Source organism: Gossypium hirsutum, chromosome A06, assembly GCF_007990345.1.
Source record: "Gossypium hirsutum isolate 1008001.06 chromosome A06, Gossypium_hirsutum_v2.1, whole genome shotgun sequence".
NCBI classification, from domain to species: Eukaryota; Viridiplantae; Streptophyta; class Magnoliopsida; order Malvales; family Malvaceae; genus Gossypium; species Gossypium hirsutum.
This window is the reverse complement of record NC_053429.1, coordinates 56787136-56800102: the sequence shown is the minus strand read 5'-3', so window position 1 is coordinate 56800102 and position 12967 is coordinate 56787136. Positions and strand designations below refer to the sequence as shown.

Sequence of the window (12967 nt, the reverse complement as noted above, 5' to 3'; positions counted from 1 at the left end):
GTATCGAGCCCGGATGAATATAGGATAAGATACAATTGGCATGTCAATAGGTTATTTTGCACGTTGTACGGGATTGATATGTGATATGGTGATATATGACATGATATTATACATTGAATATATAGAAATCCAACATTCATTATGGATTTTTGAGTTATATTTACAATGATCTTGGCATATTTCTAGGGGAGGATGTAAAGCCTACGGGCTTGGCATTTGGTGCCCAGGCGTGTTTTTGGAGGGATGTTAGCCTTTGTGTTAGGCATTTGGTGCCCAGACGTGTTCTTGGTTGGATTAGCTCAGTTGAGAATTTTGGTGTGACTTGGGTGGATAACAGCGTATCCGTATCTGATCATATTAGTTCATTGGGCTAAATAGTGATTGTTAAATGATGTAATGATTTGTATTGATGCTTGGTAATAGTGTCTTGGTAAATGACTTGAAAATATGTACTCACACTTATGGATATTATATTATGTCTTGGTATTGAATGATATTGTATAGCTTGAATGGTTATATGACTTGAATATAATGAACTCACTTATCGAAATGGTTGTGATGACAAGATTAAGTGTTAGTTAATGTTTTTGTTAAATTTTAAATGTGACATTAAGGTATGTTATATCATTTTTCTACCTATGAACTTACTAAGCTCAGTTGAAGTTTACTCTATCTCATTTTCCTATTTTCCTATAGTTGTTGTATTGCAGAACTGGACGATTGGATCAGCTTAAAGATCACACTATCCAAGTACCTTTTGGTAGAATTTGAAATCGTTATATTTCAGTTTGTGGCATGTAATAGGAGTATTTGGTATATATACTTTGTGTTCATGAAAGTATATATGTCTTGTGCTTGTACAAATTATATATGTTTGATAGCTAAATGGTAAGGATGTACACGGTTTATATGGTAATATTAAATGTGGATTGTGAATGGTATATGATAGAATGAGATGAAATGTTGATAAGTTGTCATTTGTTATGGAAAGAATGGTTGAGTGATGGATTGATTGGATGTTATAGTATTATGGTTGGATACTTGATATGGATGTCATGAAAATTTGATGTGTGCATTGATTCTTTTGATGGCAAATTTATTAGTGAATATGCCTTAATAAATGGTTGTTAATTGATGAAGGAAATGATGGCATTTTGACACTTTACATGACATTATTTAGTTAAGCTTGAATTTGATAGAAAATGGAGTTGAACTTTAGGTTTGAATGTTGTTTGTGATGGTGCCCTATGGCATATTGGTTAGAACTAGGCAAATGACATGTTTTGGTATGTTTTTAGTGTGTTTTGAATTGCTTGAATGAATGATTAATGGCATGTTTGTGGCCTAAGTAGACAAATACATGTACAATTTGCATTTCAAGGTATAATTTAGCAACATGGGTAGATACACGGGCTGTCACACAGCCGTGTGTCACGTATGGTCAAGTGACACAGCAATGTGCTTTGTTTGTTCATGATGGTTTTAGTTCCATACGACCATAGTTAGTTACACGGCCTGGTGACACAGCTGTGTGACTTAGGCTTACATGAAATTGGTTTGTTGCATGGTTTGGAGACATGAATGTGTGATATTGCACCATATGGTCTCAACCTGTCACATGGCCTGACCACACAGTTGTGTGACCCATGTTTAGCCTTTTTACCTTTTTTTGTAAAAGTTTCTAATTAGTTCTGGATTGTTTCTAAGTTGGTTTAAGAGCTACGTAAGCTCAATTAATGCTCAATTTTGGTTTTCAATCATAGTATATCCATGATATTGAATGTTTGTTGTTTAATTGCATATTTAAGATGAATTCATGTATGTTAAATGTTGTTAACTGTTGTAGCATCTTATAGCTCAAGTCTGATGATCGAACCAGGTATAAGGTGTTATAATTAGAGCCAAGACTGTCTAGCAATGTTTGTTCAGTTACATGATCACTCAAAGACTTGGTCAATCAAGACATGAGACAACCTGGGCATATTTATATGTTGGCCTTTGTAACGTGTCATATTGGATGTTGTTTTAATAAGCAAATGGGCTTCTTGGACATTCTTATTCCATTCGTTAAAGCTGAAATTGAAGTGGTGTGTATTTGTAAAGAGTTTAAGTGTGTTCAAGAGTTTTACTTCAACTTGGATTATGGTGAGAGTTTTTCTCAATCTCAAGGATGTGTTTTATGGCTACTTTTAAGGAAATTAATTTTACTTTATTTTAAATAATAATTGTATATAATTCAAGAAGTTATACTCAGATTAAAATTGAGAGTTTTACTTTATCAAGACTACATGGAGAATATGTCGACTTTAACCTATAAATAGGCTATTGTGCTGCACATTTGGAGGTAGCTTTTGAAGTGTTTTCGGTTGGTTCTTGTTTTATCTTTTACTTTGTATTTTTGTAGTCTTGTGTTAGGCTTTTATTGAATAGTTTATATTTGATGTAATTGAGGTTTTGGGGTAACTGAATGATAATAATTAGGGTCGGTGTTGGGCTTAAACTAATAGGCGACCCATGAAATTGTTGAATATGAATCATTCATTGAGCGAGGCTCCATAGAGTAGTATTGTTTTCGAACTAAGCTAACAAATAACTGTGTGCAAAATCTCTCTTTACTTTTCTATTTTTCGTTTCTATATCACTGTCTGATCAATACTGTGACTAAACACAATATGGAATAGTTAGACTAAACTTGCAACAAATTGATATGTTTCTCCATATAAATTAATCAAAAACTTATTTTGATTCCAAATGAGAAAGTCAATTAAGCTTTTTCTATTTTTATTTATATATATTTAATAAATTATTTGAAGCAATTGATTTCTATATCAAACAATACAAAATCGTAAAAAACTTCTACCATATCAAAAGTAAAAAAGTTGGTACTTTTAAATTTTCACCATCACCTCCACCACCACTAAGCTTGAATTGCCTAAATCTTTTAAACATTATTTTTAATTTGCTCATCCTCTATAAAAATTGCCAATTATAGTATAATATTTTGTAACAAATATTTTTAGGTTGTATTTATTTCACTAATAAAAATTTTTAGAAAATAATTTTAAGAAAATTTAAAAAAAACAAAAAAATAGTTTATACAAAATTATCTAAACACAGACAATATCAATTTGTAAAAAATAAATTTATTTTTTTAAAAATCATTTTCCAAATATTATTTTTATCAAGCAATTGCAAATTGATTTAACCAAAATAAACACAAGAAAGAATCAACAAAATTAGTGGTATACGCTAATTTCAAGAAAAAAATAGGGGTATAGACCAAAATTTTAATTTTTTTTAAGGGAAATGGGTCATTTCTCTCTCAAGCACTTATGTTTTTTTTTTATTTCACATTGTTTAAAGTTTTTTTAATTTAAAATTTTTAATTAATGTTTTTAATTAATAAACATTTTGTTTTCAAGTTTTTTATTTTTAATTAATAATTATTTTATTTATATAAATAAAATAATAAATATGTAATTATATAATAAAAATATATTTATATATATTATTATGTTAAAAATATTTTTAATTAGTAACTTATTTATTTATATAAATAAATTCATATAAATATGTAATTATATAATAAAAAATATTTTTATATTTATCGTTATGTTAAATATATTTTATTTTCTTAAAACATCAACTAATTTTTTGTTATACTTTTCTTTATGTATAATTTTTATATGTCAAATATTTATTTTTTCCACCTACATTGTGGGTAAGGTAATTTTTAATATTGTAAAATCAAATAATTATTTAAAGTATCATTTTTATTTTTATATATCATTTTTTCCACTTACATTGTGAGTATGATAAATTCTAATATTATAAAATTAATTAATTATTTCAAATATAATTATTTTTAGTAAATATAATTTTTACATTTATTTTTCAATCTAAATCATGGGTGTGATAAATTTTAGTATTATATATTTTTATATGTGCATTTGAAATAATTATTTGAAATATTTCACATATAAAATAAATGATATTTGAAATAATTATTTTTGTAATATTAGAATTTACCATAACTACAATATAGGTGAAAATATAATAATATTTGAAATATTTTATATATAAAAATAATAATATTTAATATAATTATTTAATTTTATAATATTAAAATTTATTATATTTACAGTGTAGGTGAAAACAATAAATATTTTACATACAAAAATTATATATAAAAAAAATAAATAAATAATAATTGATACTCTTAAAAGATAAAACATTTTTAACATAATAAATTATATAAAATATATTTTTATTATATAACTACATATTTATTATTATATTTATATAAATAAAATAATTATTAATTAAAAAATAATTTTATGATGATGATATAAAAAAATATATTTTCAATTATATAATTACATACTTATTATTTATTTATATAAATAAAAATTATTAAAAATAAGAAAAACTTGAAAATAATAATTAAAAAAAAAAGTCTCAAATGAAAGCGATGTTTTAGAAAGAGTTTTCTGAAACAACAGAAGAAAACCCTAATTCCATTTTGGTCAATTCGCCAACTCTTCCATTCAATTGCGTTCCACCCCTAATTTCTCGCTTGAATTTTATTCTGCTCAAAGTGATTGACAGTTGCCATCTAACTCAGCTGGGCTAAATCTTCTATTTAATTTTTTTTTTCTGAATAAGTGAATTTTGTATTTCAAGAAAACCTTTCAATTTGATAACCCAAAAAGGAAACTTGAAATATCAAACTTCCAAAATACCCATTATCACCGCCAAGCACCACCGTGGCACGGTGGGACAACCCCTTGGTCCCATCACCTCCACTACCCTCCAAATATAAGAAAGTATAAAAATCCGGTTCATACTCATAACCCATTTTAATCTCAGTCGCCAGTTGCTTATTTGTTTATTTACAGTCAGAGAGATTTTTATTGTTCAAAAACTTTTGAGATGGAAAGTTGCAAAATTTTTGCATGTAAAAGAGAATGAAATTTGATGTGAAGTAGATCTGTACGTAAGATTTGGTTTCTCTTTTCCCTTCTCTTGCTGATCTGCTGTCTCATCCCTTGTGTGTTAAGCGTTGAATTTTCACCAAGATTCTTTCCTTTCAGATCCTTTCTCTCTCTCTTTTAGAGGCTTTTGTCACAGATCAACATTAGCCACAGTTTTCATTTTTTATTTTTCACAGAGAGGACCAATTGTTGGTAAAATTGGGTCTCTCTCTCTCTCTCTCTCCTTGAAGGAATCGATCAATAAGATGACAGTGTCAATACAATAAAATAAAAAGTATTTGTTTAATACTATAATATTATAATCATTGACAGTCACACTATTATATTTCTAGCTGTCTTCCCATTTCTATATTTGGTTCTCTACCTCTCTCTCTTTCTCTCTCTCTCTCTCTCTCTCTCAAGCTGTGTTTTTGTTCATTTCATTGTATAATGGTGTTGTTCTTGTAAAGGGTGCTTGAGAGAGAAACCGAGAAAGAGAGGTGGGAAGGTAAAGTTTGGGTTTTTATGAGGTTTGAGTGATGAAGGGGAAAGAGAGGTAGCTATATTGAAGTGGGGTTTGTCTTGCTTTTGAAGCTTCGAGCTGTGTTTGTTGTTGGGGTTGGGGTTGGGAGGTAGATGGATACCAAAGGAAGACTTGTTGCTGGTTCTCATAACAGGAATGAGTTTGTTCTCATCAATGCTGATGAGATTGCAAGAGTAAGCACCTTCAAAGCTTATCGCCTCTTTTAGTATTTTGTTTCCCGTTACGGGCTACACCAATAGTTAGTGAAGGATTTGGGACGAGTAAGAGCTGGTTAATGTGTTGTTTCGTATTCTTTAGGATTTAAAGCTTTTTTTTTACCACCATTTTTGGGTTTCGATGAGTCTCTCTCTCCCTTTCTCTCTCTTTCCTTATAAAGTTCTGGTTGGTGGATTAGCAGAAATTTTTACCCTTGCTTCCGTGGCTGTTTTCTTCAGCTTGGTAGAATATCACATTCCAGGAAAATTTCTTCTCTTGTGGTTTTTTTTTGGGGGGGGGGTGGGGGGTTGGCATAGTGTTTATATACACCTAGATTCAACAAAATCAAATATCATTAACCCTCCCTTGTTATCCCAATTTAGTATCTTTTCTAGTTTGTAGATCTCAGAGCTGGTAGATGCATCCCATTTAGGCAATTAGTAACTCTTGTTTTTTGTATTTTCATTTTTTGTTATTTAAGCTATTAAAAAAGCTGAATCGTTGGGTAACCTAAATTGTTCTGTTCGGTTTACTGAAAAGCATATTTAATGATCTGGTGGCGATTGACGTTGTTAGTTGTGTAACTATGACTTGCAGGTGACTTCTGTTAAAGAACTAAGTGGGCAGATTTGCCAGATCTGTGGAGATGAGATAGAGATTTCACTTGATGGAGAACCCTTTGTTGCCTGCAATGAGTGTGCATTCCCGGTATGCAGACCTTGCTATGAATATGAAAGAAGAGAGGGCAATCAAGCATGCCCTCAATGCAAAACCAGATACAAGCGCATTAAAGGTGAGCCTTTAGAAGTTATCTTTTAGTAAAAAAGAAAAATTCCCTTGAAGATGATAGATTTAGCTAAAAATGTGGCCTACTCCAGGTTGCCCTCGTGTGGAAGGGGATGAGGAAGAGGACGGTGCTGATGATTTGGAGAATGAGTTTGATATTGCTAGCCAAGATAGGAGAGATCCTCACCATATTGCTGCTGCTATGCTCTCTGCTCGACTCAATATCAATCGTGGTTCCCAACCTCATGTTTCAGGGATAAGCACCCCTGCGGAGTTTGATGCTGCTTCTGTTGCTACAGAGATCCCACTTCTGACATATGGTGAAGAGGTGAATTATTTTTTGGTTAAGTTCTGTTTCTTATGTATCGCATTGTTGGTTGACATTTCTAATTGATTATTACTAAAGGATGCTGGGATTTCCTCTGATAAGCATGCTCTTATCGTTCCTCCCTTTATGAGTTGTGGAAAACGGGTCCATCCAATGCCAGTTCCTGATCCTTCCTTGACTTGTAAGTTGTATCATATGATTGGTAGAAATGTCCTAATTGTGCACATTGCTGTTATTCACATGTCCGTTCTAGTGTATAATGGTTTCTGTTGCTGACAACACAGTGCCACCCAGACCAATGGATCCTAAGAAAGATTTGGCGGATTATGGGTATGGAACTGTTGCATGGAAGGAAAGAATGGAGGATTGGAAGAGAAAACAGAATGAGAAACTCCAGGTGGTTAAGCATGAAGGATATAACAGAGATGAATTTGAGGATCCTGATTTGCCAGTGTAAGTGCATTTTATCACTCTGAAATTCTTAACTGCTGCGTCTGAGCTTGTTTAAGTCACAAAAGCTTGTTCCTGCAATTGTTTGTTTACTAGATTCCTCTTCCTTTTTTGGGTTCAAAGAATATGGGAATTGTCAATTGATTCAGTTAGTAATTATCAAAGACGGCATGAGTTGATAATTATTAAAGGTATTCGTGGTTAATTATATAAACATAATTGCTGTTTTTCACTTCTGCTAAACGAACCATTTTTTCATTGGTTCCTTTTCTTTTGAGAAATATCAATCTTTTATATGATTGCATTATCTACTTTTTGTTGGCTCTAGAGTTTGTATCCTCTTTACATTTATGTTACTTTTTTCATGTGAGTGAATGACTGTGTTAGCGAAGTTATTCAAACTTGTATATAAGGTTTCTGCATGAAAAAAGCCATAATTAATATCTGTTTCATTTGCCAAACTTACTGTAGGCTAGAAGTCACTATATTCATTTATGACTGCTGTTTCACATTCACCAACTGTTTCAACTAAAAATGTAAACTTTGTGTTATTGTAGGATGGACGAAGGCAGGCAGCCACTTTCAAGGAAACTGCCCATCCCATCTAGCAAGATCAATCCATACAGATTAATTATCCTACTCCGGCTTGTGGTCCTAGTGTTGTTTTTTCACTATAGAATTCTGCATCCTGTGAACGATGCTTATGTTCTGTGGCTTCTTTCAGTGATTTGTGAAATATGGTTTGCTGTATCTTGGATATTGGATCAGTTCCCAAAATGGTGCCCAATTGAACGAGAAACATACCTTGACCGTTTATCATTGAGGTGATTTCATCCTCTTTTCTCTTCCCTTACCCACCTTTTTCTCCCTTTGGATCTTAATCCATCTTTATGGTTCCTTCTGTTCTGACATTAAATTGTATGCATGTCAGAGAGAGAATACAGTTAGATCTTAATTTAGACTTATATTATTAGATTTCTTTAACTTTTTTTCAGATATGAGAAAGAAGGGAAGCCATCTGATCTAGCTTCTGTAGACATATTTGTGAGTACAGTTGATCCCCTGAAAGAGCCACCGCTTATCACTGCAAATACGGTTCTTTCCATCCTTTCTGTAGATTATCCAGTTGATAAAGTAGCTTGCTATGTCTCTGATGACGGTGCTGCCATGCTCACTTTTGAGGCTCTATCTGAGACATCTGAATTCGCAAGAAAGTGGGTGCCATTTTGTAAGAAGTTCAGCATTGAACCTCGAGCTCCAGAATGGTATTTTTCTCAGAAAGTTGACTATTTGAGAGATAAAGTTGATCCAGCATTCGTAAGGGAACGCCGTGCTATGAAGGTTTGTGACTTTTCTCCTAATTATAGTATAACATATTTACTGCTGGCAATTGTCTGCCATTTGACTAGCTTACCTAGTACTTACATGCTACATGAAAGAATCAATTGAAAGCCAAGAAATTGCATTACCTAAGTATAAACTTTAGCAGGCAGAGAGGTTCTCTATTTTCTTTTGGCAAAAGAAATCCATTGCTTTCGTTCATGGCATTTTTGTACACAAAAAGGTGTTCTCCATTGGTTTCAAGTAATGATATCCATCTTGGGGGTTCCTAATTTGTTGATACAGAGGGAATATGAAGAGTTCAAAGTTCGAATAAATGGCTTGGTTTCCACGGCACAAAAGGTTCCAGAGGAGGGTTGGACGATGCAGGATGGGACCCCATGGCCAGGAAACAATATCAGGGATCATCCTGGAATGATTCAGGTGAAGTGTTTTCTTTATGTTCTGTTTAAGATATGGTTCAGATGCTATCCTATCCCCAAATCGTTTCCAGTATGCATAACATTAGTAAAAATTGGTTATTCTTCGCTATAGGTTTTCCTTGGTCATGATGGTGTTCGTGATATTGAAGGGAATGAATTGCCTCGTCTAATTTACGTTTCTCGTGAAAAGAGACCAGGATTTGATCACCACAAAAAAGCCGGGGCCATGAATGCTTTGGTTTGTCTCTCTTTCCAATCTCAAGCACACACACACACGACACAATCTCAATTTTGCTTGCCCTCCTATCTGTCTGTTGTTTGATTATCTAATTGTTGAACATTTTTGGCTGATCAATGAAGGTGCGTGTTTCTGCTATCATCTCCAATGCTCCTTTCCTACTGAATGTTGATTGTGATCACTATATAAACAACAGCAAGGCTCTCCGTGAAGCTATGTGCTTCATGATGGACCCTATTTCAGGAAAGAAGATTTGTTATGTCCAATTTCCTCAAAGATTTGATGGCATTGATCGACATGATAGATACTCAAATCGCAATGTTGTATTTTTTGATGTAAGTATAGATTTTGGAAACTTTAATGTTGCACTTTCAAACACATTTCTTCCTAGAAGGAATAGGTGATATCTTTTCATTTTTGTGAAAACAGATCAACATGAAAGGACTGGATGGAATTCAAGGGCCTATTTATGTTGGAACTGGATGTGTCTTCAGGAGGCAGGCACTCTATGGGTATGATGCCCCTGTCAAGAAGAAGCCTCCAAGAAGAACATGCAATTGTTTGCCAAAATGGTGCTGCTGTTGCTGTTGCCGATCTAAAAAGAAGAATAAGAAATCAAAGTCCAATGATAAGAAAAACAACAAAGAGGTTACAAAGCAGATATATGCTCTAGAGAATATTGAGGAAGGAATTGAAGGTAGGGATTATCTTCCAATTGGTTTCCGGCATGCATTTGCAAAATGTCCTATTTCTCATAGCACGTAATTCGTGTATTAAGGCGTAAATATAATTTATCCTGGACTAGTCTCCTTTTCAGTCGTTTTGTCCCTGTCTAAGTTATTGATATTTCCAGATATATTGTGACCTAGAATCAATTGCCTTTATCATTTTAGATATGTGCTCTCTTGCTTAATGTAGATTATGTTAGACCATTACCATTTAAAGTGCCAACATTCCATATTGCAGGTATTGACAATGAGAAGTCATCCCTTATGCCGCAAATCAAATTTGAGAAGAAATTTGGTCAATCACCGGTTTTCATTGCTTCAACACTTATGGAGGATGGAGGAGTTCCAAAGGGAGCAACTACTGCATCACTGTTGAAAGAAGCCATCCATGTTATCAGCTGTGGTTATGAAGATAAAACAGATTGGGGGAAAGAAGTATGTAGAAATTGTTTCTAACTTTATAAGTTAATTTGTCTTTCAAAGTTTTATTTTTTCCCTTTGAATTATTGCACTTCTATGGTGATGCTCATCAATGCTGATCTTCACCCAGGTTGGGTGGATATATGGCTCCGTTACAGAGGATATATTAACAGGCTTCAAGATGCACTGCCATGGCTGGCGGTCAGTGTACTGCATTCCTAAAAGGCCTGCATTTAAGGGTTCAGCTCCTATTAACCTCTCAGATCGTCTGCACCAGGTTCTTCGTTGGGCTCTGGGATCTGTTGAAATTTTCTTGAGCAGGCATTGCCCAATATGGTATGGGTATGGCTGTGGATTGAAACCCTTGGAGCGCTTTTCTTATATAGCCTCTGTCGTATACCCATTGACATCAATTCCACTGCTCATTTATTGTACGCTGCCGGCTGTCTGTCTCCTTACTGGAAAGTTTATTGTCCCTGAGGTAATTCGGAATGGAATATCATTCTCATGTGAAAATGCTCCTATTCGGGCTGAAACTATAATATTATTAGATTATTGCTAGATATACCATGAGAATCTCAAAATCTTGATGCTGCACTTAATATGGTTTTATCTGAGTTTCAGCTAATTCTGATTTTTCCTTGTGCAGATCAGCAATTATGCCAGTTTACTTTTCATGTCTCTCTTTGTTGTCATTGCTGTGACTAGCATCCTCGAAATGCAGTGGGGAGGTGTTGGAATACATGATTGGTGGAGAAATGAGCAGTTCTGGGTGATTGGTGGTGTCTCGTCACACCTGTTTGCTCTCTTCCAGGGTCTGCTGAAGGTTTTAGCCGGTGTTAACACAAACTTCACGGTTACCTCAAAAGGAGGAGACGATGGGGAATTTTCCGAGCTATACTTATTCAAGTGGACATCTTTGTTGATTCCTCCCATGACGTTGTTGATCATCAACGTAATTGGAGTTATAGTTGGGGTTTCAGATGCCATCTCTAATGGATATGACTCATGGGGGCCTCTATTCGGTAGACTGTTCTTTGCGATTTGGGTCATCGTTCATCTTTACCCATTCCTCAAAGGGTTGATGGGGAAACAAGACAGGCTTCCCACCATCATTGTGGTTTGGTCAATACTTTTAGCTTCAATTCTCTCTCTTTTATGGGCTCGAGTCAACCCCTTTGTTTCAAAAGGAGATATTGTTTTAGAAGTCTGCGGTTTGGACTGTGACTAAATACAGGAAAAGAAAAGAAAAAAAAAAAAGGGGGTCGTAGTTCATGAAGAAAGGTTGTCTGAAAATTGCATAAAATCAGGCAGCCCTTTCGGTGGAAAATGAAGACATGCTGGGATGCGACATTGTTGCCCTCAGCATGTAATAAGGTAAAGCAAAAGGGAAAAACATGTTGGCATGATTGTAGATACATAGAACTGCGATCCCCATATTTGTTCTGTTGAGTTTTTCATTGATTCTTTCGATACATGTCGATTTTGTGAGTTGGAATTCATAAAAAGTCCTTGTAATTTGCAGAGGAGAGAAGATTGATGCCTATGGTATCATATTCCCTTCTCAATAAGGGACTTTGACATATATGCCATGAATTGTAAAAACTTGGATTGGAATTTGTTTCTGCATTTTATTTTAAGATTGTCTGCATTGTGTTGCTAATAAGATATGGCTACAAAAGCTGCAATATTAGTGACAAACATCACCATTGAGAAATGAAGGCTTCAGCCTTTTATTAGTTCTGGTTTTCCCAAGTAGTTTTAGAACAAAATTCAATGTTTCTGATTGAGCATTCTTATGATCCATATAAAGCTTAAAATTATGATATAATTTAAAGTTCCTCTTTTATTTACTTGGATCTTTGAGGTCTCTTTTTATCAAACATAATATATTATTATGGGGTGTGATATCCTTAGGATGGGATACAAATAAAATTATATATTTATTTATTTCTGTTTTTTAAATTTATATTATATTTGAGCTTTTGATTCAATTGGTGTCACATAATGAAAAAGCATTATGCATTTTATAGAGTATATTATAGTACTTTTTTTATAGTTTTACTAAACTTCTCATGTCATGCATTTAGGGGTGTTCAGTCGGTTAATCGACTTGAAATAACATTAGTTGAATTAACCGACTTTTTAAAATTTTTAACTGTTAATCGAATCAAAATTTTTTCAAAAAAATTAACTGAATCGAATTGTTTTTTGTTAATTTGGTCGGTTAACCAAATTAACCGAAATTATATGTTTTTTAATTTTTGGTTAAAATAAGTATAAAATTAACTAAATTAACCGAATTACCCAAATTAACTAAATTATTTGTATAAAATTATTTGTTTTTTATTTTTATTTTTATTTTTATTTTTAGTTTTAGTTTTAGATTTTTATTTTTATTTATTAAATTATTTATAATTTTTATGATTGGATGGATTGGGTTGGGTACTTTGGTTAATATTTATTAGATGGGGTATTTGGGTTTAAGTTGGATTGGGTTTGAGTGAATAGTAGGCTATTTATATATTATAATTTTATTTAT

The 12967-nt window shown here is 33.1% G+C and overlaps 1 protein-coding gene across 1 annotated transcript; it reads left to right on the top strand.

Annotated features, from left to right (window-relative positions):
• The first annotated feature begins 4497 nt into the window (after positions 1–4497).
• Positions 4498–12164, top strand: LOC107962315 (cellulose synthase A catalytic subunit 5 [UDP-forming]). Its single transcript, XM_016898655.2, has 14 exons — positions 4498–5690; positions 6310–6505; positions 6591–6826; positions 6905–7007; positions 7111–7279; positions 7834–8100; positions 8272–8617; positions 8903–9040; positions 9152–9277; positions 9400–9612; positions 9707–9974; positions 10244–10440; positions 10556–10906; positions 11075–12164. Exons 1-14 carry the CDS (start codon positions 5610–5612, stop codon positions 11654–11656), a joined length of 3273 nt encoding a protein of 1090 aa, XP_016754144.2. The 5' UTR covers positions 4498–5609; the 3' UTR covers positions 11657–12164.
• The last annotated feature ends 803 nt before the right edge of the window (positions 12165–12967 follow it).

What these genes read in the sequence shown, in the direction of transcription:
- LOC107962315 (XM_016898655.2), top strand. Translation starts at nt 5,610, where the DNA reads ATGGATACCAAAGGAAGACTTGTTGCTGGTTCTCATAACAGGAATGAG. An exon ending in GGGAACGCCGTGCTATGAAG is followed by an intron (nt 8,618 to 8,902) that starts GTTTGTGACTTT and finishes TTGTTGATACAG; the next exon opens with AGGGAATATGAAGAGTTCAA. An exon ending in CCGGGGCCATGAATGCTTTG is followed by an intron (nt 9,278 to 9,399) that starts GTTTGTCTCTCT and finishes TGATCAATGAAG; the next exon opens with GTGCGTGTTTCTGCTATCAT.